This window comes from Geotrypetes seraphini, chromosome 8 (assembly GCF_902459505.1).
Source record: "Geotrypetes seraphini chromosome 8, aGeoSer1.1, whole genome shotgun sequence".
NCBI classification, from domain to species: Eukaryota; Metazoa; Chordata; class Amphibia; order Gymnophiona; family Dermophiidae; genus Geotrypetes; species Geotrypetes seraphini.
The window spans coordinates 75,850,222-75,876,378 of NC_047091.1; the positions used below are offsets into that span (position 1 = coordinate 75,850,222).

The following is a 26,157-nucleotide window of genomic DNA, read 5'->3' on the forward strand; positions in this document are numbered from 1 at the left end:
TCTATCAATATCAACTCAACAAAGGTTGTATTAAAGGCACTATAGCAGAATCTTTGACTATTGTTTTGCCAAAGTCCAATAAAGATCCCACTTTGGTATCAAACTATAGACCAATATCTTTAATAAATGTAGATGGAAAATTATTAGCAAAAATACTTGCGCTAAGATTAGCTAAAGCTCTCCCCCATATAATAGGTATGCATCAAACAGGATTCGTTGCTCAAAGACATTCATCTCACAATACCAGATTAACATTCCATATGTTATATTTAACAAAGAAAATGAATGAACCTACTTTTGCAATTTCATTAGATGCAGAAAAGGCCTTTGATAGAGTAGAATGGCCTTTTATGTATCAAGCAATGGAATGGTTTGGTATAGGTCCTGGATTTATACAAATGATACAAACAATGTATAGCTCCCCTTCTGCTAGACTATATATTAATAATACGTTTTCAGAAAAATTTAATCTACAGAGAGGAGTTAGACAAGGATGTCCCTTATCCCCTTTGCTGTTTGATATTGTTTTAGAACCCTTAATATTAGCTATCCAACAAGCTAAGGAGATACAGGGTATACCTCATTCAGATAAAGAATATAAGATATCTGCTTACGCAGATGATTTATTACTATATCTGAAAAATCCAGAATCCACCATTCCACATCTACTTGAATTGATTGAGAAATTTGGAAAATTTTCAGGATATAAAATTAATTGGAATAAATCAGAAATCCTTCCACTAAATATACATTGTACAAAAGGTTTATTTGATACATTCCCTTTTGTTTGGAAGGAAGAATATATTAAATACCTTGGAATTTTGATAACAAAAACAGTAGATGAAACAATGAAAATTAATGAAAAATGCTTATTACAAAAAGTAATAGAAATGTGTGAGCAATGGAATCCTTTGCACTTATCTTGGTGGGGAAGAGTACAAACTGTAAAAATGATGATTTTACCGATAGTATGTTACCAAATGGGGATGATACCAGTTTTCTTTCAAGATTCGTTCTATACAAAAATAAATAGGACTTTGACAAAATTTATATGGCTTAATAAAAAACCAAGAATTGCTCTAGCGTCATTACAAAGACCAATTAAGGAGGGAGGGGTAAATTTTCCCAACTTTTATAGGTATCATCAAGCCTATATCTTACGTCATGGTATGTATTGGATCCTCCCAGAACCCACAGATAATATTCCAGACTGGTTTTGGCTAGAATGGAGGCTTATGTTTCCATTACGTCTTAATCATGTAATTAGTATCAAAATGCCAAGGTTATACAAAGATCATAAAATATTTATGGATACCTGGAAAACTCTAAAATACATAAGTAATCTTACTCAAATTCCAATTAGCAAATCAACCAACCAAACTATATGGCTAAACCCCAAGATCAAAATTGGCGGTTTTAAAGTCATCTGGAAACATTGGATGATAGCAGGCATTCGCACTTTGGATGATGTAATTAAAAATGATAAATTGCTGGAGTTTTCACAATTGCAACAAAAATTTGGTCTCAATAAAACACAATATTTTAAATGGTTGCAATTGAAGCAATCTATTCAGAAAGGGTTCCCTGAATGGAAAGATCTCGCTAAATATCACAGTTTGGAATTCTTATGTTTCCAGATGGACTCAATAGGTCACAAAGCCGCACAGTGGTATAAATTAATATCCGGATATATAAATAAAAAACCAAAAAATGGTCTTAGAGACATTTGGAGCATTGAGATAAAACACCAAATTAGTGCATCTCAATGGCCACGACTTTGGTCTTGGAGGTTAAAATGTACGGTGTCAGCATCTATGAGACAAACTTGGTTTTTTCTTCTTCATAGAGCTTTTTGGACTCCTACTCGTTTACAAAAAATAGATAGTTCAAGATCTAATAGATGCTGGCACTGTCATATTGAAATTGGGACACTAGATCATCTTTTATTCTTTTGTCCATTTATCCTATTATTTTGGAAATCAATTTGGCCCCAAATTAACAGAATGTTAGAAAATCCAGTAGCTTTGACATATGATACTATATTATTTGGAACAACTATGAGAACAAAAAGCCAAATTTCATCCAGTAATAACAAACTTTTATTTATTTTAACTGGAATTGCAATACAACAAATTACATTCAATTGGAAACAACATGATAGATTGAACTATATGTTCTGGTGGAATTCGGTATGCCAGATATATAAAATGGAACTTGCTATTGCAACACACAAAGGATACATGAATAAATTTAAAAAAATATGGGGACCATTAACCGATTTTTGTAATGAAGGATAATTTTTCCCATAAATAACACTGGAAACATCTAAAGACCGTTAACATAATTTCTCTAATGAACTTTTCCCATGATAAGAAAATTGTAAAGAGGGAAATGGGGTGGGTTTTTCAATTTTGATTATTATATACTAAATTAATATTTAAAGAATATATAATAAAATTGATTTATGTATTATTGGTTGGGAAGGAGGGTGGGACAGGGGATTATTATATTAATGATAAACTTGATATTAATATATGAGTTAGTCAAGTGTGTATTTAAGTTCCTATTGAGTTTATTTGTAACACTTGTTGTAACACAAAAATGAATAAAGAATTCAAAACACAAAAAAAAAAAAAAAAAAAAAAAAAATTGCAACTCTAGTTAGAATCCAAAGTGGCTCTGGCTTTGGAACTCTGCCCCAAATATTCTAAGAGAGACAAAACAACCCTAAATTATTTCAAACCAATGTCAAATATCTGCTAATAACAACAAGCTTTTGATGATATTAACAGGAGTTGCCATCCAACAAATAACATATAATTGGAAGGACTGTAGAAGACTGAATTATTGTTTTTGGTGGAATTCAGTTTGTCATGTGTATAAAATGGAAAGAGTATTGGCAGTTCAAAAAGGTTATTATAATAAATTTAAGGATGTGTGGGGACCATTATTAAATTATAGTAATGAATAAGTTACACTTTTCCCAATTTTAATACACATGTGGATTTGGGGTGGGGGGGTTTCTTGGTTTTCCATTAAGAATAAATATATGAATGTCATAAGATATTATTTTCAGGTGGTATATATTAGTTATATATTAATTTGGGAGGGGGTGGGGGTTAAATCTTATTGGTGTATGATATTGAAGATTTTTCAAGTGATGTTGTATTATAATTGTGTGATATTTACTGTACACTTGATGTAAGTTATAAAATGAATAAAGAATTAAAAAAACAAACAAACAACTGAAAACCTTTCCGTTTCAAGATGCCTTCGGGCCATAACCATTCTCTTAAGGACGTTTTAATCTTTAATTCTCTCAGCTTGTAACTTTTTGTTTTCCCCTCCCTCTTGTATCTTCCCTTCTCCTTTCTGTACTTTGATACATTGTGGTTCTCCCCCTTTTCCTATTGTTTTCTGTATGTTTTCTTCCTTGTTGTTTGTCTCTGTATTAATATTCGGTTTTAAAGTCTTTTTGTTATATTGTGACTTATGTTATACCCCTTTGTTATTTTAAATTTAATTATTAGATGCACACCGCCTTGAAGCCTGATTTGGCAGGATAACAAACTTTTTTTTTTTTTTTTTATAATTCTTTATTCATTTTCATATTTTACATGAAGTGTACAAAATATTGAGTTACAACTAATGAATACACAATATCACTTTTATATCTATTACATAATATTCTGAACAAATTTTTTTATCCCCTCTCCCACCCCCCACCCTTCAAGTACTTTCCAATCACCTTATACATATTGTATACCATATTATAACATGTTATGTAAAATTATTTTCACTACCCCCCTCCATGTGTGCCATAAAGAAGACAAGAAAAAGAAGAAAAGAAGAAGATAAATCCTATTATTCATTCAGTACAATACTTTGTCAATGGCCCCCATATTTTTATAAATTTAGGATATGTCCCTCTTTGTATTGCAATTACTCTTTCCATTTTGAATATATGACAAATTGTATTCCACCAAAATGTATAATTAAGGTTACTATGATTCTTCCAGTTATTGGTTATATGCTGAATGGCAACCCCTGTCATGACAGTAAAAGCTTGTTATTTTCTGGTGAAATTTGACTTTTTTTTCTCATCATCATTCCAAATAACACTGTATCATATGATATTGCTACATGATTTTCCATCAATTTATTAATTTGTGGCCAAATTGCATTCCAAAAACTTTTAATGTAGGGACAATGATATAGTAAATGATCCAACGTCCCAGGTTCCAGATTACAGTGCCAGCATTTATTGGACTTAGAACTATCTAATTTTTGCAAACGTGTAGGGGTCCAAAAAGCTCTATGTAATAAAAAGAACCAAGTTTGTCTCATAGATGCTGACACTGTACATCTCATTCTCCAAGACCAAATTAGTGGCCATTGAGATGCAGTAATTTGATGCTTAATCTCAATGCTCCAAATGTCTCTTAGACCATTTTTTGGTTTTTTATTCAAATATCCAGATATTAATTTATACCACAATGCGGCTTGATGCCCTAGGAAGTCTGCTTGGAAGCATAAGAACTCTAAACTATATTGATTATTCAATGTTTTCCATTCAGGGAACCCAACCTGAATGGCCTGCTTCAATTGCAACCATTTAAAACTTTGTTTTTTACTAAGACCAAATCTATGTTGCAATTGTGAAAATTCCAGCAGTTTACCTTCCGAAATAACATCATTCAGAGATCTAATGCCTGCAATAATCCATTCCTTCCAAAGGATTTGAGCTCCGCCAATTTTAATCTTGGAGTTTATCCATAAAGACTGATTAGTTGACTTGTTTATTGGACAAGGTGTTAATTTACTAATAAACCTCAACGTTTTCCAAGTATCCATTAATATCTTATTTTCTCTGTATCTTCTAGGCATGTTGATACTTGGAAGATGAACTAAATTTAGGGGAAACATAAGGCGCCATTCCAAATATAACCAATCTGGTGCATTATCTATCAGTTCTGGGAGGATCCAATACATATCCTGACGTAAAATATAGGCTTGATGGTACCTATAAAAATTTGGAAAATTTACCCCTCCCTCCTTAATTGATTTTTGCAAAGATACCAAAGCTATTCTATGCGTTTTACCAAGCCAAAGAAATTTCGTTAAAATGCTATTAAGCTTTTTATAAAAGGACCCCTGAAAATAAATAGGTATCATACTCATTTGGTAGCAAACTACAGGCAAGATCATCATTTTAATAGTTTGAACTCTCCCCCACCAAGAAAGATGTAACGGATTCCATTGCTCACATAACTCTGTAACTCTTTTCAATACAAATTTTTCATTTTCTTTTACTGTATCTTCAATTGTATTTTTAACTTGAATGCCAAGATATTTAAATCCTTCTTCTTTTCATATGAACGGAAAAGCGTCAAATAATCCTTTTACACAATGAACATTTAAAGGTATAAGTTCAGACTTACTCCAATTAATTTTATAACCTGAAAATTTGCCAAACATATCAATTAATTCCAATAGACAAGATAAGGTAGACTCTGGATTCCTCAAATAAAGTAAAATATCATCCGCATAAGCCGAAATTTTATATTCCATATCAGAATATGGAATACCCTGTATCCCCCTTGCTTGCTGTATTGCTAACAATAAGGGTTCTAATACAACATCAAATAACAAAGGAGATAAAGGACAACCTTGTCTAACTCCCCTCTGCAATTGAAAACCATCAGATATCATATTATTAATATTTAATCTTGCAATCGGGAAGCTATACAATGTTTTTACCATTTGTATAAATCCAGAACCTATACCAAACCATTCTAAAGCCTGATACATAAAATTCCATTCTACCCTATCAAACGCTTTTTCTGCATCCAAGGAAACTGTAAAAGCCGGTTCATCCATTTTTTTTGATAAATTTAACATATGAAACAATAATCTAGAGTTATTAGAGGAATGTCTTTTAGCAACGAAACCCGTCTGATGCGTGTCTATAATATGTGGGAGAGCTTTGGCTAATCTCAAAGCCAAAATTTTCGCCAAAAGTTTATTATCCACATTTATTAAAGATATAGGTCTGTAGTTTGAAACCAAAGTAGGATCTTTATTTGGCTTAGGCAAAACAATTACTATTGATTCAGCCATAGTACCTTTAATATCACCTTTTATAAGTTGTGTCTGATATAAATTTAGTAAATATGGGGAAAGGACATTTTGAAATGTTTTATAAAATTCTACTGTATAACCATCACCACCTGGAGCGGATCCAACTCTAAGAGATCTCAACGCTGTTTCTAATTCTTTTTATGATATAGGTTCATCTAAACTCCGTTTTATATGATCAGGAACCTTAGGTCCAATAATTAAATCTAAAAAATTTTTACCATCTTTTTGCCTCTCCAAATAAGGCTCGGAAGAATACAGGTCCTTATAAAATTTTAGAAATTGCTTTAAAATTATATCCGTTTGATTGGTTATTATACCATTATCATCTTTTATCCCATTAATGTTAGTTCTTCTTTTTTTTGCTTTAAGATAATTTGCCAATAATCTTCCCGCCTTATTAGAATTTCCATAATACATTGTCTGTTTGGAAAACAAGTCTCTTCTTATCATTTTTGAAGCTAATTCGTTATATTTACCTTTTGCTTTCAAAAGAGCTTGTAATACATCATGTTCCCATTTGCTTACCAATTTAGTTTCTAGTATTTTAATTTCTTTTTCTAACTCTATATACTGTTTTTTAATCTGTTTCCTAACAAAAGCCGAATATGATATAATATGACCTCTCATAGTCGCTTTAAAAGCGTCCCATACATTTTCAATAGATGTATCTTCCACTAAATTAATTTGAAAGAAATCACTAATTTGTGTTTTAAAATTTTCCAAAAATTTTTCATCCACAAGCAATGCATTATCAAATCTCCAAAGAGGTCTTCTATTTTCTAATTGATCTAATTGTAAATCTATCCATACTCCCGCATGATCCGAAATGATAATGGGATCAATGGAAGCCTTAATCACTTGCTGCACCTTATGTGATGAAATAAAAATATAATCTATTCTTGAAAATGATTTATGAACCTGTGAACAAAATGAAAATTCCTGATCATTAAAATGAAGAATACGCCATATATCCTTCAAATCACATGATTGAACCAAATTATCTAAACCTAAAGATTTTATACTTTTACCTGGTTTTTTATCCATTAATGGATCCATTACAGCATTAAAATCTCCAGCCACCACTAAATTAGAAGCAGCCAGTGGTAACAACATACTCTGCAATTTTTTAAAGAATTCTGATTGATTCGAATTAGGGGCATATATATTGAACAATGTCAGGGCATTATTTCCCATACTTATATCAACATGTAGCCATCTTCCATGTGGGTCCGAATTTACTATCTTAAAATTGGCCATATACTTTTTATTTATAAGAACTGCTACTCCTGCTTTTTTACCCTCTGCTGGAGCAAAAAAAACATTCTTTCACCCACCCACCCGTTAGTATTTGTGATTCCTTTATATTAAGATGGGTCTCCTGCAGACAATAAACATCCGCGTTTTGCTTCTTTAAAAATGATAATACCTTTTTCCTTTTGATTACATGATTTAGGCCATTGACATTAATAGAAAATATCTTAAAAGACATAATATATTTTATACTCCTTATCATAATCTTCCTCTTCCCTTCTTCCATAACTAAGATCTAAAAAACTTCTCCCCATGGCACACATTCTTACCTCCAAATTACCCAATCCCTTATTAATCTTTTCCTTAATCATCCTAGTAATATCTTTAATACCCACCTTCTTCCCACCCCTCCCTCCCCAATATAATGACTGCTTAAGGACACACATTGGACAGTAATCCCAACTTCCCCCCTCCCCCCAGGCAACCAATATTTATTAATAACCCCTTTATCCTTTATTGAGACAAACTCACTACCTCTCCACAATATATCTAATTATATCTCTCTTCTAATCATAAAACCTTTTTTCTTTTTTTTTTCCATTTTAAAGTAATTAATTTCTCTATCTATTATTTAACCTTTAGTCATATAACCATATTTATTTCCTAACATTCCATTAATGCATTTTTATCATTTCACTAATCTCTAATTCATTCCCCCAACATTTTATTTCATTCAAGAAAATTCTATCATAGTCATATATTTAATAAAAAGTATCATTTTCCTATATCTTATATTATCTAATCCATCTTCTCCTATCCTCCTTTAAATATCCAACAACAAATATCCATCTCTTCATATATTTCTGTTAAAAAAACAAACAAACTTCAATTTTATAAGTTTTTATCCCCTATTTGTATTTAAACATTTGTATTTCATTTTCAAAATAATTTCCCCCCCCCCTTTTTATATTTCCTCTTCTCCAAATTAAATCCAATCTTTTTAAAACTATATTATCACAACATCAATCTTTACATTCCTTCAGCTACCAATAAATTCTTATGTATCTTTCTTTTTTTTCTTTTTTTTAAATCTTTATTCCTTTTTATTTCTTTCAACAAGTGTACAGTATTATTACAATTAATTTACATAACACACTTGGCATTCTTAAACAATATTATTATACATGTTTTTATTCCCCCCCCACCTCCCACCCTTTTCCATATCAATAAAATATTCCTTCCAAATTTATATATAATTATACATCCCTTTTTGATAATACAATTAATCTGACATGAAATCTGTCCCTCCCCCCATCCTTCTTCCTCAAACACTTTAAACATTTTATTATACCCAGTAATGCACAACAATAAATATCCCATCCTATTACATATATCTCCTTATTTTTCATAACAACATCTTTCCAATATTTTTCCCTCCCTATCCCTCCCATCCCATCCCATTTCTATATATTATCCCCTAAGGAAAAAGAATAAACTTTACTCGTTATAATATTCAATTAATGGCCTCCACACCTCTTGAAATCTTTTAAAATACCCCCTCTGTATCGCAAAAAATCTTTCCATCTTATACATATGACAAACTGAGTTCCACCAAAAATTACAATTCAATCTAGAACAGTCTTTCCAATTAGTTGTTATCTGTTGAATTCCCACTCCCGTAAGAATCAACAATAATTTATTGTTTGCTGCAGATATTTGGCATTTGGCCCTCATACACATTCCAAAAATCACTGTGTCATAGGATAAAGCCACATGACTCTCCATCAACATATTAACTTGATCCCATATTGATATCCAAAATGCCTGAATACATGGACAATAAAATAAAAGATGGTCTAGAGTTCCAACTTCAATTTTACAATGCCAGCATCTATTAGACTTAGAGCAATCTAATTTTTGTAATCTAGTAGGGGTCCAGAATGCTCTATGCAACAAAAAGAACCATGTTTGCCTAATAGATGCTGACATCGTACCTTTAATTCTCCAAGACCAAATACGTTATGTATCTTTCTTTTATATTATTCATTTTCCTTTCCTTTACTTGCATTTAAATATCATATAACTTGTCCTTTCTATCATTAGTCCATTCTGCAATCTTTTCCTTATTGTCCTTTCATTCTTTACTTTCTCTTTTTCTGACTTATTAAATAAACTGAACTTTCATATTTATTTCTTATCTCCATCCATCCACTCTTAAAGACTTTTGACTGCCAATTGTCATTCATTTTTTTTTTTATAATATCCTTTTAGTCTATCAGTCCTGCTTTCTTCTTTTTCACATCTATTTATTTTCCTATTCAGTCTTCACTTTTCCTTTTGTGTTAATTTGTCCAGTCCTTTAATCCTTCTTGTTCATTCTTTACTCCAACCATCCATCTTTCAGTCTCCTAAAAGTTCAGTCCAATAACTTAATTTTAATGTCTTTCCAGTCTATCCTTCTTTCTTCTTTACATTCTTTTATTTTCTTTTTCACTTGTCCATTTTTATTTCCTGTTCTTTGTTGCATATTCTTCTTTTTCCAACAAACAAAAGTCCCATAGTTCTTTATATTTAATTTTTTGTTCAATATCCACCAATCCAGTCTTAGTATTTATCCCTTCATTTCAACACCCATTGTGCTAAAATGACATAGGTTCTGATTTTGAAAGAAAGGTCTTTAGTTTTCCGGATCAACAAAATACAAAGATTTATCCCCACAAGATACCCTCATTTTTGCTGGGTAATATAACCCATACTTATATCCTTTTTCCTTTAATTGAGATCTCAGATCAAGGAATTTCTTCCTAATATTTGCTGTATTTTTAGCAAAGTCTGGTAAAAACCATATTTTGGATCCTTTATAGTTTAAGTTTTTATCTTTTTTGGCAGCATTTAAAATTTCTATTGCTTGCTGGTATCTTAACATCTTGAATATTAATGGTCTTGGTCTCCCTTGATTTTCCAGACTCTTTATTGGAATCCTGTGCGCCCGTTCTATTTCCAAAGGCTGTTTGAAATCCAACTGCAATAATCTAGGAATTAAATTTTCTAAAAACTGTATTGCATTTTTCCCTTCCAAATTTTCCTGTATTCCAAAAAGTTTTATATTCTTTCTTCTTCCACGGTTTTCGTAATCTTCCAGCTGACTTTTCAATTGAATTATTTCCAAATTGTCATTTTTGCATCTTTTTCCTTCACATTCTAAGCTCTCCATTTTAACTTCTAACTCTGTTGTTCTTTTATTAGCTACTTCCATTTGTCTGTGTATATTCAGGATTTCTTCCTTCAGTTCTGCCATATTACTCACAGTCTCTGTCAGCATTTGTTTGATTTGCCTCAGTTCCCCCATAACTTCAGCTTTGCTTAACTCCTCTGATACATCAGCAGGAAGCGGAACCTTACTCGGGGTAATTTGATCCTGCTTCTGCCTTTTCACAGCCCCTCCGGTTTCACTCTTACTCTGTCGGGTGCTCGCCATGCTCCCGCTGTCCTCTCCGATGTTTTCAGCCAAAAACAGTTTAAAAGGAAATCTTTATTTATTCAACGGTTGCCCAGGTAAGAGGAGCGCTGCGATCACACGACCATTTTGTGTGCACGCTAAGCCAGGATAACAAACTTTTAATAAACTTGAAACTTAAGAATTAATGAAGACCGCTGTTCTATATGGTTATTAATCACTTTGAGTACCTCTTGCTAAAAAAGACACTACTGAGTATAAATGTTTCTTTCTCACTAGGCTTTGCCGTTTGACACCTCACACTCAAACACTACAGTCCCTTGGTGCAAACAAGATCACACAGTAACTAGAAACTGTCCCCTTGAAGGCAGCCCTACTTGTAGGCTCCAGCTTCAGATAGGCTAAATGAGTCCTCTGTCACTAGTTCTTCACTCAGGGAATGTGGAAACAATAATCCTTAGTACTGGCCTCCCCAGCACTTTTGCATTACCAGCACTGACTGTCCCTACCAGTATGGAAACCCAAATGATGCTGGTTCAATCAGGCAACCCACTTGTACTTCCCAACTATGCTATCAGAGATCTTATTCTATTTGTGATCTCAGTATTACCTGAGGTATTTTTAGCAACATGTCCTGAAACTCCCAAGTGTCTTTGTTCTAAGCAACTCACCAGTCCAACGGGCATGCCTAGAGCAATGCGCAGGTCATCTGACAAGTCCCCGGGTTTCTTCTCTTTCAGCCGCGTCTCAAACTCTTTACCCTATGGGAATGGAGTGATGAAACAAATGTCAAAGGGTATGGGCCACTGAAAGCTGTTGAATCCCTGCCCCTTAAAAAAAACATATATTCTTCAGGCATCTATTTCAAGGACAGGGACTAGAGATAGACACAAACACTCCCAAGACTTTAGGGATCTGGATAAGAGAAGCTACGCGTGGGAGCTCAGCACCGACAGTTTGGAATGGGGATGAACTAACAACCTGGAAGGATATCCTAAAATCTAAGCAGATAGATTACTTTATTTCATAGTACAGAGATGATGAAGCAGAGAAGCAATTTCAGACTCACCTCATAGTACAAGTCTCCGTGGATAGTCAGTTTGGGTTTAGTCTGCCACTTAAAAAAGGCATCATGCAATTTCTGATAATCTATATCAATCTTGCCCATCTTAGGCCGCACCTTCTCTCGCATTTTTGATTTCATGGTTTTTTGCTCCTCCTGGAAGAAATAAGAAATGAGTCAAAGGATAGCAGAAAGCTATGCCCTTCCTTTCCAGAGACACAATGGCATGAGACCCTCCCTTCCCATCTTTCTCCCTGAACCAGCAATGAGGGATCCCTTGTCCCCTAGCAAGGATCTACCTTCTCTTGCAGTGCTTCTCTCATCTCTTGGATGCCTGTCCGCTTGATGAACTCAGGCAGCTCGAAGGGGGGCTTTTCAATGCCCCGCTTGCCCTGCAGATACTTCCTCTTGAAGCACCAGTGCCGGGGCACAGGCACAGAGTTCCTAGTGGCCTTCAGGTGAACTAGAAGTTTTGGGTCCTGTGCAGTGACGTCATGCATCTCCACCACATCTGGCCGGGCCACGAGCTGAGCATGGAAAAGACCAGGAGAGGATAAATGTTCCCTCATGACTATAGCTCTAAGCAAGGATTTGGTGAGAATTAGCTTTTCAGCTCACCTGTTTGAGCTCGGCCACTGTGAAACGGTTCATTCTTCGAAGCTTCTTCTTGGACAGTTTGGGGACATCTGGTTTCTTTTCCTATAAGCAAAAACAAAAGACTATCCCTTCCTGCAAACAGACATAAAAGTCCAAAACACCCCATTTAACACATCTCTTATTGAGAAATGGCCATAAACCTCAATATTTCTTGCAGAGACCAAACATTTCACTGCTCTCCTACACCCCAACTACTACCCATATACCACAGCTCCCTTCTTCTTCCCCATTCTGCTAAAACAAGACAAACCTGAGTGTGCCCCCACACCATAACCACCACCCCCATTCTATATGTTCTTGCTGACATCAAATGGTAAACCTCACTGCTTCTTCAACATCCGAACCACTACCACTCTATAACATCCTGCTGAGAACAAAGAACAAATCCACCTCCTCACACTTCTCCCATATCCTACCATTTTTACTGAGGAAAGAGTTAGCCCTAGCGCCTTAATCCTCAGTTTGCCCACAGGCTTTACACAATGATTCATATTCATTAGAGAAGTTTTCAAATGTGTGCTGTTAGGCTTTCGGTTTTTGAAATGTTAACTGCTTAAGACCACAGGTGCGCCATGAACCCTCATACCTCACGCTCATCACTATCATAGTCGTCGCTATCCATCTGTTCTTCCTCCAGTCGTTTCTTAGGTGCAGCTGAGATCAGCACTTTGTCTGTTTTCTCCGGTTCTTTCTCCTTCTCCTTCTTCACATCATCCGTCAACTGTATGGTCAAAAGAGGGAAAAAGAATCGAATGGTAGTGCTGCCAGCTTCTCAGGGATTAACTTTCCCGCTGTTCTCTGCAATGTATGGCAGTGATAAGGTATAGGGCTCAGCTGGGTTACCTGCTGTTCAACACCATACTCACCTTGAAGGCATCAAAGATACGCTTGAAGAAGATAAAGCCAGGATCGTAGATTTCAGGTTCCTCTGTCACATATTCAATCTCCACCTCTTCGGTCTCTCTCTCCTCGCGTGTGCTCTTCAAATTGATCACCATTTTTTCAGCTGTTCCTTTCTTCTTCTTCTTTCTGTTCCGCCGCCGCCGATTTCTCTGTGATAATGGAAACAGTCAGCGCTTTAGAAAGTAATTTTATAACTAGTTGCTTAGTGTAAGGCTGCAAACCATGCCTTTTTTTTTTTTTGCAATTCTTTATTCTTTTTTAAAACGTACAATAAGTGTAACAGTAATTACAACATTTTATACTCCATATCACACTTAACTCCAATAATGCCCATGTCAGAATTAACCCCCCCCCCAATCATTCACAATTTCTAATACTTAACATATTTAAAATATTAAAATTCATTATCATCATCTTCCCCCCTCCCTCCACCCCCCTCCGGATGTGCATTTGTAAAGGGAAAAAACAATAAAGCACAGTTACTTACCGTAACAGGTGTTATCCAGGGACAGCAGGCATATATTCTCACATGTGGGTGACGTCATCTACGGAGCCCCAGCGCGGACAGCTTTTCAAGCAAACTTGATTGAAGTTTCAAGTTTGCTACACTGCACCACGCATGTGCATGCCTTCTTGCCCACTAGAGGGCGCATCCCCACCTCGTGGTCCTCAGTTCCATAACCAGCAAAGAAGCCATCCCCGGGGAGGTGGGCGGGTTGTGAGAATATATGCCTGCTGTCCCTGGATAACACCTGTTACGGTAAGTAACTGTGCTTTATCCCAGGACAAGCAGGCATGATATTCTCACATGTGGGTGACCTCCAAGCCAACCAAAAAAGGGCAGGTGGGAGGATGGCAATTTAGGAAAACAGATTACGTAACACCGACTGTCCAAACCGGCCGTCGTTTCTGGACAAAGAGTCCAGACAGTAGTGGGAGGTGAACGTATGAACCGAAGACCAAGTGGCAGCTTTACATATGTCCTCCATAGGAGTGGAACGGAGGAAAGCAACCGAAGCTGCCATCGCCCGGACCTTATGCCCCGTGACTCGACCCGGGAGCGTAAGACCAGCCTGAGCGTAGCAAAAAGAAATACAAGCAGCCAACCAGTTGGACAAGGTGCGCTTGGAAACAGGGTGCCCTAAACGATTAGGATCAAAGGACAAAAACAATTGAGGAACCTTCCGATGAGACCTGGTACGTTGGAGATAAAATGCCAACGCCCTCTTACAGTCAAGCGTGTGGAGCGCCGTCTCGCCAGGATGGGAGTGGGGCTTAGGAAAGAACACAGGAAGGACAATGGACTGATTGAGGTGGAAATCAGACACAACTTTAGGTAAAAACTTAGGATGGGTGCGGAGAACCACCTTGTCATGATGAAATACAGTAAAAGGCGGATCCGCAACCAAAGCTTGCAGCTCGCTAATCCGTCGAGCAGATGTGAGGGCAATCAGAAATACCACCTTCCAAGTAAGAAATTTCAGGATAGACTTGTCGATAGGCTCAAAGGGAGGTTTCATCAGTTGAGCTAAGACAACATTCAAATCCCAAACGACGGGAGGAGGCTTCAGAGGGGGACAAACATTGATTAGACCCTTCATGAAACGAGTCACCAGAGGATGAAGTGAAAGAGAACGTCCTTCCAAGTGACGATGGAAAGCAGAAATGGCACTGAGATGCACACGAACGGATGTAGTCTTCAGGCCTGAATTAGATAGATTCAACAAGTAGTCCAGCACCGACGACACCGGGACCGAATCCGGTTCCAGATGACGCGAGGAACACCAGGAGGAAAACCTGGTCCATTTCTGGGAATAACAAAGCCTGGTCGAGACCTTGCGCGAGGCTTCCAACACTTCCCTCACCAACTGAGAAACTGGTGAAGTCAGGGGGAAAGGAACCAAGCGGTCAGGTGTAACGACTGAAGATTGGGATGCAACAGCGAACCCCGACTCTGAGATAGCAGAGAGGGAAACACCGGCAGAAGCAGAGGCTCCCTGACACTGAGTTGAAGAAGCAGGGAGAACCAGTGTTGACGAGGCCAGCGAGGCGCAATGAGAATCATAGTTGCTCTGGATGATTTGAGACGAACCAACGTCCTCAAGATCAGGGGAAAAGGAGGAAACGCATAAAGGAACCTCCCTTCCCAGTCGAGAAGAAAGGCATCTGCTTCCAGACGGTCCGGGGAGTACATCCGAGAACAATACAGGGGTAGTTTGCGAGTTTCCGGAAAGGCAAACAGATCCACCTGCGGAGTCCCCCAGTGGTCGAAGACCTCGCGTAGGACTCTGGAGTTGAGTGACCACTCGTGCGGCTGGAGAAGCCGACTGAGTTTGTCTGCCAAGCAGTTCCGTTCTCCCTGGATATAGACCGCCTGTAGGAAGATGTTCTGGGAGATCGCCCATTCCCAAAGGCGCAGAGCTTCCCGGCAAAGGGACCAAGAGCCTGTCCCATCTTGCTTGTTCACATAATACATGGCCACCTGGTTGTCCGTTCGCACGAGGACTACCTGATCGCGGAGTAGGTGGCAGAAAGCTCGAGCCGCTAGAAAGATGGCACGAAGCTCCAACACATTGATGTGACAGCATCGGTCCACCGCTGACCACAGGCCCTGGGTCCGCAGACCGTCGAGGTGGGCCCCCCACGCGTACTCCGAGGAGTCTGTGGTCAGAACTTTGCGATGTGGAGGGACGAGAAAGAGCAAACCCCCGGAAAGATTCGAAGAGTCGGTCCACCAACGGAGCGATCGTCTCAAAGAAGGCGTCACCGTTATGCGAGAAGAGACAGGATCGCACTCCTGGCACCACTGAGAGGCCAGAGTCCACTGAGGAATTCTTAGGTGCAGTCTGGCGAACGGAGTGACGTGGACCGTAGACGCCATGTGGCCCAGAAGCATCATCATGCGCTGAGCCGACACCACAGGCAGCTGAGAAACCAGACGGCCCAACCGAACCAAAGCCTCCAAACGAGGAGGAGGGAGGAATGAACGAAGGTGAACAGTGTCCAGCACTGCGCCTATAAACTGAAGTGATTGGGTCGGGCATAATTGTGACTTGGGAAAGTTCACTTCGAACCCTAGTCGCTGAAGGAAGGTGATAGACTGTAGGGTCGCTGAGATAACCCCTTCCCTGGTCGGGGCCTTGATCAGCCAACGTCCAGGTAAGGGAAGACCTGAAGCCCCTGAGACCTCAGGGCTGCAGCGACTACCACCATACACTTCGTGAAGACTCGAGGGGACGAGGCCAGGCCGAAGGGGAGGACCCTGTACTGCAGGTGTAGCTCGCCCACCTGGAACCGTAAGAATTTGCGGAAGGTGGGATGCACTGGAACATGGGTGTATGCTTCCTTCAGGTCCAGGGAGCACATCCAGTCCCCTTCCTCCAAGAGAGGATACAAAATCGGAAGTGACAACATCCGGAACCTCTCCCGGACTAGGAACTTGTTGAGCTTCCTGAGGTCTAGAATGGGACGCAAGTCCCCGGTCTTTTTGGGGACCAAAAAGTAACGGGAGTAAAAACCCCGCCCCCGCTGGTCGGGGGGTACAGGTTCCACCGCCCGAAGCCTCAACAAGGCCCTGGCCTCAGCCATGAGGATGGGGAGCTGGGTCCGATTGTATGGGCAAGCCCCCGGTGACTGCTCCGGCGGCGCAAAACAAAAGTTGAGAGAATAGCCCTCGGAGACGGTCCGGAGCACCCAAGCGTCGGATGTTATCTCGGTCCAAGCCGCGTAAAAGGACCGGAGTCGACCCCCCTATGGGAAGGGGGTCCGGCGCGATCGCGGAGGGGGGCCGGCCCCATCCGCCTAGCCTGTCAAAAGGACAGCGCTGGCTTGGCAGGACCCTGCGCCGGAGTTTTGGTTTGTCCCCCTCTTCCCTGTCGAGGAGGGCGCCGAGGCGGCGGCCTAGAAAAAGCCGGGGTCGACTTTTGAGGGTACCGCCTCGGGGGAGGCCGGAAGGGTTTCTGCGGCGTGGCTCGAGGTTTCGGACGGACCAAGGAGGCCAACGAGCGCTCCTGTTCCGAGAGCCGTTTGGTCGCCGCCTCCAGGGATTCATCAAACAATTCGGACCCCACGCAAGGTAAGTCCGCAAGGCGTTCTTGCAGGTTTGGGTCCATATCGAGGGTGCGTAGCCAAGCCAACCGGCGCATAGCTACCGCAAAGGCGGACACCCTCGATACCAGCTCAAACGTATCGTACACCGCATGAAAGAGGTACAGCCGCAATTGAGACAGGTTGGACATAAACCTGTCAAACCCTTCCTTGCGGGAGTCCGGCAAGGCTTCGCGATATTGGGGCAGATCCTTTACCATGCCACGCAGATAGGACGAAAAGGTAAAGGCATAATTTAAAACCCTGGTTGCCATGAAGGAATTCGCATAGAGGCGACGACCAAATTTGTCAAGGGTCCGACCCTCCCTGCCGGGCAGGACCGCCGCAGAAACTCGGGAGGGTTGCGTCTTTTTGAGCGCAGATTCGACCAGTAAAGACTGGTGGGAGAGTTGAGCCTTCTCAAACCCCTTGGGCGGAATCGTCCTATATTTGGACTCCATCTTGGACGGGACCGCAGTGACTGTAAGAGGTGAAGTCAGGTTCTTAAGCAAGGTCTGATAAAGGACCTTATTCAAGGGCAGCCGAGGGGATTCCCTTGGGGGAGTGGGAAGGTTCTGCTCCTCGAGGAACTCCTTTGTATATTGAGATCCAGCCATGAGGTCCAGACCCAAGGCACGTGCCATGTCCTGCACGAAGCTGGAGAAGGAGGACGGTCTGGCGGGCGGCAAGGGGGTTCTCGACCTCCCCGCCGAACAGAAGGGGGAAGCCTCGTGGGAATATCGTGGTTCCCTACCGGACCCTGAGCCCCACGAGGCCAAATCCAAAGGCCTAGAGGGGGTCAGGGAGCGTCTCCTTTTCGAAGAACCCCTGGGAGAGGTCCCAGGTGTCCGAGGGACCGAGGCATGCCCACTCCTCCTCGGCGAGGAGTCATGAGAACCCCCTCTCATGGGGGAACGGAGCAGCCTCGGGTTGTCGAGGCGGAGCTCCGAGACCCGCAAGGCCTCACCCCCGAGCGGCGAGGAGCGACCACGTCGACGAGGGGAGCCACGCGAACGCTTAAGCTTCCTCGGCCGACGCCTCGCCCGAGGCCGGCCCGAGGGCGAGGAGCCTCGGGAGGACCTCGAGGAAGAGGAGGAGGAGGAAATCCGCCTCACCCTGCGCACCTTGTCACGGGGCCTGACGCTACCCTCTGGCGGGGCCCCCGAGGCCGAGGTCGAGGGTAAGGCCGGGGCCGAGGTCGGTGCCGCCCCGGTACTCGAGGCCGAGGGAGTCGAGACCGAGGCCGCCGAGGCCGGGGTCCTCGAGGCCGAAGCAGTCGAGGCCGAAGCCTGCTGCAACTGCTCGAGGGCTCCAGACAGCTCCGTGGCAATCAATGCCCGGAGCAAATCTTGGAACGCCGGGATCCCCACCATGGTAGGCAGGTCCGAGGCCGGGGGATGCTCCCTGGAGGGCGACCTCGGTCTCGAGTATTCCCTCGGGGCATTAGTGGCCGTAGTCCATGGCGGGGCCGAGGACGACCAACCCGCCGTCGAGGAGCCCGAGGATGGCTTCTTAGTCGACCCTGGAGTCGAGGAAGGAAGAGAGGACTTACCCGAGGCAGGCTTAACCGAGGGTGTAGGCTTCGAAGAAGACGAAGGTCGAGGCGAGGCCGAGGGAACCGAGGCCGGGGCCGAAGCCGAGGTCGACGTCGAGGCCTTCCCCGGCGCGGAGTCGACCGCAAAGAGCTCTGCCATCCTGGCACGGCGTCGGCGGAGCGCTCTTGCCTGAAAGGTGGAGCACCAATCGCAAGAGTCAGTCGGATGCTCGGGCCCCAAGCAAAGCAAGCACCACCGGTGTGGATCTGTGATGGAGAGTAACCGCTCACACCGGGTGCACTTTTTGAAACCCGTCAAGGGATGGGACATGAAACCCGAACAGGCCAGAAAGAAGGCCTGCCGCGGCCGCGGCTCACGGGAGCCCCCGGAGCCGACCGAAAGAAAAACTCGGGGTTTTTTTTTTTTTTTTTGAAAACAAAGAAAGAGAGAAAGAAAAGATAAAATAAAGCACAGCGACCGACGAAAAAAACAACCGGACGCGGTGACAGAAGGCAAAATAGCAGAGCTCAATATCCACAGGGCTTCTGGCTCCGCGGAAAAAACTGAACTGAGGACCACGAGGTGGGGATGCGCCCTCTAGTGGGCAAGAAGGCATGCACATGCGTGGTGCAGTGTAGCAAACTTGAAACTTCAATCAAGTTTGCTTGAAAAGCTGTCCACGCTGGGGCTCCGTAGATGACGTCACCCACATGTGAGAATATCATGCCTGCTTGTCCTGGGATAATTAAACATTACAATATTTTGTTAATGGTTTCCAAATCTCCTGAAATTTCTTTAAATTCCCTTTCTGTGTGGCTAACGTTCTTTCCATTTTCTACATATGACATAAGGAATTCCACCAAAAACTATAGTTAAGCCTCTTCCAATTTTTCCAATTGCTTATAATTTGTTGTACAGCAACACCTATCATAATAAGTAATAGCCTATTGTTCTTAGATGAAATTTGGCTTTTAGCCCTCATTGACATGCCAAATAAAACAGTATCATAGGATAATGCCACTGGATTTTCCAACAAACAATTTATTTGGCCCCATATTGATTTCCAAAAAGCCAAAATTAATGGACAATAGTATAATAAATGATCTAAAGTCCCTGCTTGAAGATAATAATGCCAACGTCTATTAGATTTAGAACTATCTAACTTTTGTAAACGAACTGGGGTCCATAATGCTCTATGTAACAAAAAAACCCACGTTTGTCTCATAGATGCTGACATTGTACATCTCAATCTCCAAGTCCAAATTCGTGGCCATTGAGATGCAGAAATTTGGTGTTTAATCTCAATATTCCAAATGTCCCTAAGACTAATTTTGTTTTCTTATTTATAAATCCAGCTATCTGTTTATACCACTGTGCGGCCTGATGTCCCAGGAAGTCTACCTGAAAGCATAAGAATTCCAAACTATATTGATTATTTAAATTTTTCCATTCAGGGAACCCCACCTGAATGGCCTGCTTCAATTGCAACCATCTAAAACTTTGTGATTTATTAAGTCCAAATTTATGTTGCAACTGTGAAAATTCAAGCATTTTACCATCTGGACCATCATAAATCCGTTCTACTAATCTCCTTAGATCTTGCTGCAGCGTTTGATACCATCGATCATGATCTCCTATTGCAACATCTTTCTTCTATAGGAGTAGCTGATCAAGCTCTTGAATGGTTTCGCTCTTATTTTTCTGACAGAGCTTCAACAGTACATTTTAATAATTCAGAATCAAAATCCTATCATTCTAACTTCGGTATACCACAAGGCTCTATTTTATCTCCTTTATTATTTAATATCTATCTGGCCCCTCTTCTGACCCTCTGTCAATCAATATGGTTTACGGTTTACGATTATGCCGATGACCTACAATTACTGCACCCCATTGACCCAAATAACCAAACAGAGATTCAGGCAATTAATCACAAATTAAGTAAAGTCCACGACTGGTTAAATGTAAACAAGCTTTCTTTAAACATTTTAAAATCTAATACTCTTCTCTTCCCTGGAAAAGAGGGAGCTCAACTAATATCTCCAGTTATTATCGAAAACATTCCACTTCCATTAATCACAACTACAAAAATCTTAGGTGTTTTGATAGACAATAAGTTAACATTTCGACCACAAATAAGCGCAATAGTTAAAAGTTGTTATTATAAATTAAGAATGATTAGATCATTGGTCCCTCTTCTTAATATTAGTTCCCTTAACATTCTGATCCATTCACTTTTAATTTCAAAAATGGACTACTGTAACTCATTACTACAAGGAATCTACCACAAAGACTTAAAACGCTTGCAGCTTATTCAAAACACGGCCATTAAGATAATTTCGGGCGCAAAAAAATATGATCATGTTACCCCCTTTGCTTCAAAATGCCCACTGGTTGCCTGTCGCACACAGGGTAACTTACAAAATCGCCCTCCTGACATTCAAAACAATGCAGACTAACACACTAGCATTCATAGATAGATTTTTGATCCCTTATGACCCCCCAAGATCTTTAAGATCTATCTCTCAACATAACCTTAACATTCCTTCTTTATAAATTATAGGCACACGTCGCACTTCCACTTTTTCTGTAACAGCCCCTACGATCTGGAATGCTCTTCCTTTATATCTAAAAATGGAAAAAAACTTAAAAAATTTTTAAAAGCAACCTAAAGTGCTTTTTGTTTAAAGATGCTTTTAATTGAACTATTGTATTTTAGCTATCAATTTTTACGTGTTCTTTTTTATATTGTTCCCCAGTTCCTAAATGTTTTCCTTATATGTTCCTCACATTTTCTATTACAATTGTATTTCTCCCCCCTTCCCACTTGTGTCTATGGCCTTTGGGTCAATAGTTACCCAGTTTGAACAGTTGGTAGTCTAGTAGTTTTTATAGGAAAGTATGTTTAATTGTTATTTTTGTTTAATTGTTATTTTTTATCTTGTACAACGCTTTGTAGAAACGAAAAAGCGTTTAATCAAAAACTGAATAAACAACAAACAATAAACAAACAATTAGATATAACATCATCTAAAATTAGTATTCCTGCCATCATCCAATGCTTCCAGATGACCTTAAATCCGCCAATTTGAATCTTGGAGTTTAGCCATATAGTCTGATTTGTTGATTTATGTATTGGAATAGGTGTTAAATTACTAACATGTCGTAAGGTCTTCCACGTATCAACTAATAATCTGTTTTCTTTATATAATCTAGGCATTTTGATACTGAGAACATTGCATAATCGCAGAGGAAACACAAGTCGCCATTCCACCACCAATCTGGAATATTTTCAGTGGGATCTGGGAGGACCCAATACATACCCTGGCGCAAAATATAAGATTGATGATATCTATAAAAATTGGGAAAATTTACTCCTCCCTCTGTAATTGGCTTTTGTAGAGATACTAATGCAATTCTACCCAGACAAATAAACTTTGTGAGTATACTATTTAACTTTTTATAAAAGGACCCCTGAAAAAAATTGTTAACATACCCATTTGATAACAAATCACAGGCAGAATAATCATTTTAATAGTTTGGACTCTGCCCCACCAAGAAAGATGTAAAGGATTCCATTGCTCACACATTTCTGTTATCTTCTGTAATAAAATTTTTTCATTCACTTTCATTGTTTCTTCCAATGTGTTTTTTTATCCAAATACCTAAATGCGGACGACACTAAACTATTTAATGGAGCTCGGACTACAGAGGAATGTGAAGAATTGCAAAGGGACTTGAACAAACTAGAAGAATGGGCGACGAGATGGCAGATGAAGTTTAACGTTGAGAAATGTAAGGTATTACATGTGGGGAGCAGAAACTTGAGGTACAACTATACGATGGGAGGGATATTATTGAATAAGAGTACCCAGGAAAGGGACTTGGGGGTATTGGTGGACATGACAATGAAGCCGACGGCACAGTCGGCGGCCGCTAAGAGAGCGAATAGAATGCTTGGTATAATCAAAAAGGGTATTACAGCCAGAACGAAAGAAGTTATCCTGCCGTTGTATCGGGCGATGGTGCGCCCGCATTTGAAGTACTGCGTCCAATATTGGTCGCCGTACCTTAAGAAGGATATGGCGATAGTCGAGAGGGTTCAGAGGAGAGCGACACGTCTGATAAAAGGTATGGAAAACCTGTCATATGCGGAGAGATTGGAGAAGCTGGGTCTATTTTCCCTGGAGAAGAGAAGACTTAGAGGGGATATTATAGAGACTTATAAGATCATGAAGAGCATAGAGAGAGTAGAGAGGGACAGATTCTTCAAACTTTCGAAAAATAAAAGAACAAGAGGGCACTCAGAAAAGTTGATAGGAGACAGATTCAAAACAAATACTAGGAAGTTCTTTTTTACCCAACCTGTGGTGGACACCTGGAATGCACTTCCAGAGGATGTAATTGGGCAGAGTACAGTACTGGGGTTCAAGAAAGGATTAGACAAATTCCTACTGGAAAAGGGGATAGAGGGGTATGGATAGAAGATTACTGCGCAGGTCCTGGACCTGTTGGGCCACCGTGTGAGCGGACTGCTGAGCACAATGGACCTCGGGTCTGACCCAGCAGAGGCATTTCTTATGTTCTTATCCTCTTTCCATAGAAAGGGGAAAGTTTCAAATAAACCTTTTGTACAATGGACATTAAGTGGAAGAACTTCTGATTTACTCCAATTTATTTTATAACCTGAAAATTTTCCTGATTTCTCTATTAAGGTCAAGTAAACATGGAATGGTTTTTTCAGGATTTCTCAAATGAAGCAGTAAATCATCTGCATAAGCAGAGACTTTATACTCCCGGTCAGAATAATCATGCCTTATTGAACCTTATTTAATAAATAAAAGTAGGTGCCCCATCTTTTTAAATGAAATACAGGGAATTTTGATTACTACAGTGGGTGACTGCACTTTTCCCCAGTATATTTGATAATTTCTTCACTATCCTTTTTTTAAAAATATATTTTATAACAAATCAATTATGTTCCCGCCTGACTAAAACACCAATATTTACACGTATCTCTCAAGCCTAAAATTTTGCACACCTTACAAAATTATCCCCAAATTCTAAAGTCTGCCTAAAGTTAGGAACCCACATTGGTGCGCCTAGCTGATGGAGGTGCCTAACTTAATAGACCAAATCTGTGTCAATAATTGGCCACCGACACCTCATAATTGGTGTTAGTTGGAAATTAGGCACCTAGGCTAAAACGTGTGCATGTTTTTGAGTTAGGTGCCGTTGTGCAAGAGGCAAAGAAAAATGCCTGTATCTAGGTGTGGAAGACAACTGGAAGACAGGAAGGATACTCTCTTCATTTCACTCAGGTTCCACCAGAGCTTCCTCCAAGAGAGTATCTTTCTAATCCTTTCCAGACTGCCCTTCTTCTTCAGGAAGCTCAATGGGTGTTATCCAGGGACAGCAGGCAGATATTCTCACATGTGGGTGATGTCATCCATGGAGCCCAGGTATGGACAGCTTTAAAAATTTTTTTGAAACTTCGCAACTGCCTGCACCATGCCTTCCTGCCCGACGTAGCCTTGTAGTACCTCAGTTCCGTAAACAAAGTAAGAAGCCAACTGGGGAGGTCAGTGGGTTATAAGAATATCTGTCTGCTATCCCTGGATAACACCCCTTATGGCAAGTAACTGTGCTTTATCCCAGGACAAGCAGGTGGCATATTATCACATGTGGTACTCCCTAACTTACTAGAATGTGATTGAGGAAGCGTTGGCCATTAAGAAAATTAATTTTGCAATACTGCTTGGCCGAAGTGACCATCCCGTCTGGAACAAGATTCCAGACAATAGTGAGATGTGAATAGATGAACTGAGGACCAAGTAGCAGCTTTACAAGTTTCAAGTTTTATTAGGTTTTTATATACCGCCTATCAAGGTTATCTAAGCGGTTTAACAATCAGGTACTCAAGCATTTTCCCTATCTGTCCCAGTGGGCTCACAATCTAATGTACCTGGGGCTCTGGAGGACTAAGTGACTTGCCCAGGGTCACAAGGAGCAGCGCGGGGTTTGAACCCACAACCCAGAGTGCTGAGGCTGTAGCTCCAACCATTGCGCCACACACTCATCAATAGGAGTGGAATGTAAGAAAGCAACTGAAGCTGCCAGAGCTCGGACTTTGTGTGCTGTGACACAACCCCCCAGTCACAGCCCAGCCTGAGCATAACAGAAGGCAATACAAGCCGCCAACCATGTAGAAATAGTTCTCTTGGATACAGGCTGTCCCAACTTGTTAGGATCAAAGGAGATGAACAGTTGAGATGTTCTATGTGGCTTACGCTGGAAGTAATAAGCCAAGGCTCGTTTGCAGTCCAAAGTATGAAGAGCCGTTTCTCCAAGATGAGAATGAGGCTTGGGAAAGAACACTGGAAACACAATGGATTGATTGAGATGGAATTCAGTGACTACTTTTGAAAGGAACTTTGGATGGATGCGAAGCACTGTCATGGTGGAATACTGTAAAAAGCAGGTCCGCCATCAGCGCCTGAAGCTTGTTCACTCGACGAGCAGAAGTAATGGAGATGAGAAATACAACTTTCAAAGTGTGATATTTAAGATAAGCCGAAGACATTGGTTCAAAGGGAGGCTTCATGAGTCTAGAGAGAACAACATTAAGATCCCAAACCACTGGAGGCGGTTTGATATTGAAAATGCCTTTCATGAATCTGGAAACAAGAGGATGAGCAGTCAGAGGTTTGCCGTTGACTGGTTCATGAAAAGCATTGATAGTACTGAGATGAACTCTAACTGAAGTGGTTTTAAGACCTGAGTTGGATAAATGTAGAAGATAATCCAATACTGAGGATATGCAGTCATGTGAAAAAATTAGTGATCTGAGGCTCTGCCCCTTTGACACTAATTAAAAGCGATTAAGGTGTTTTAGGAGCGTTTCATAGCAGAATAACACCTCTGAATAAATTGGATGAAGATTTTGAATTGTTTTTCAGAAGGGTATTTTGTAAAGAAGTATAGGTTCTTTCTCATCCTGTATATAATTTTGGTGAAAAAATTAGGACACCCTATGAAATATTCAGTAACACTAGGGACCTCTG

General features: G+C 40.4%; 1 protein-coding gene across 1 annotated transcript in view; it reads right to left on the reverse strand.

The window, feature by feature from the left end:
- The window catches only part of SF3B2 (splicing factor 3b subunit 2), an 81,868-nt gene that overhangs the window by 12,167 nt on the left and 43,544 nt on the right, over window positions 1-26,157 (reverse strand). The window contains exons 9-14 of the mRNA XM_033956817.1: window positions 13,436-13,621; window positions 13,156-13,290; window positions 12,531-12,611; window positions 12,212-12,439; window positions 11,919-12,068; window positions 11,521-11,610 (exon numbers count right to left, since the gene is read on the reverse strand). Of these exons, the coding sequence (XP_033812708.1) occupies window positions 11,521-11,610; window positions 11,919-12,068; window positions 12,212-12,439; window positions 12,531-12,611; window positions 13,156-13,290; window positions 13,436-13,621 (870 nt within the window). The remainder of the gene's footprint in view (window positions 1-11,520; window positions 11,611-11,918; window positions 12,069-12,211; window positions 12,440-12,530; window positions 12,612-13,155; window positions 13,291-13,435; window positions 13,622-26,157) is intronic.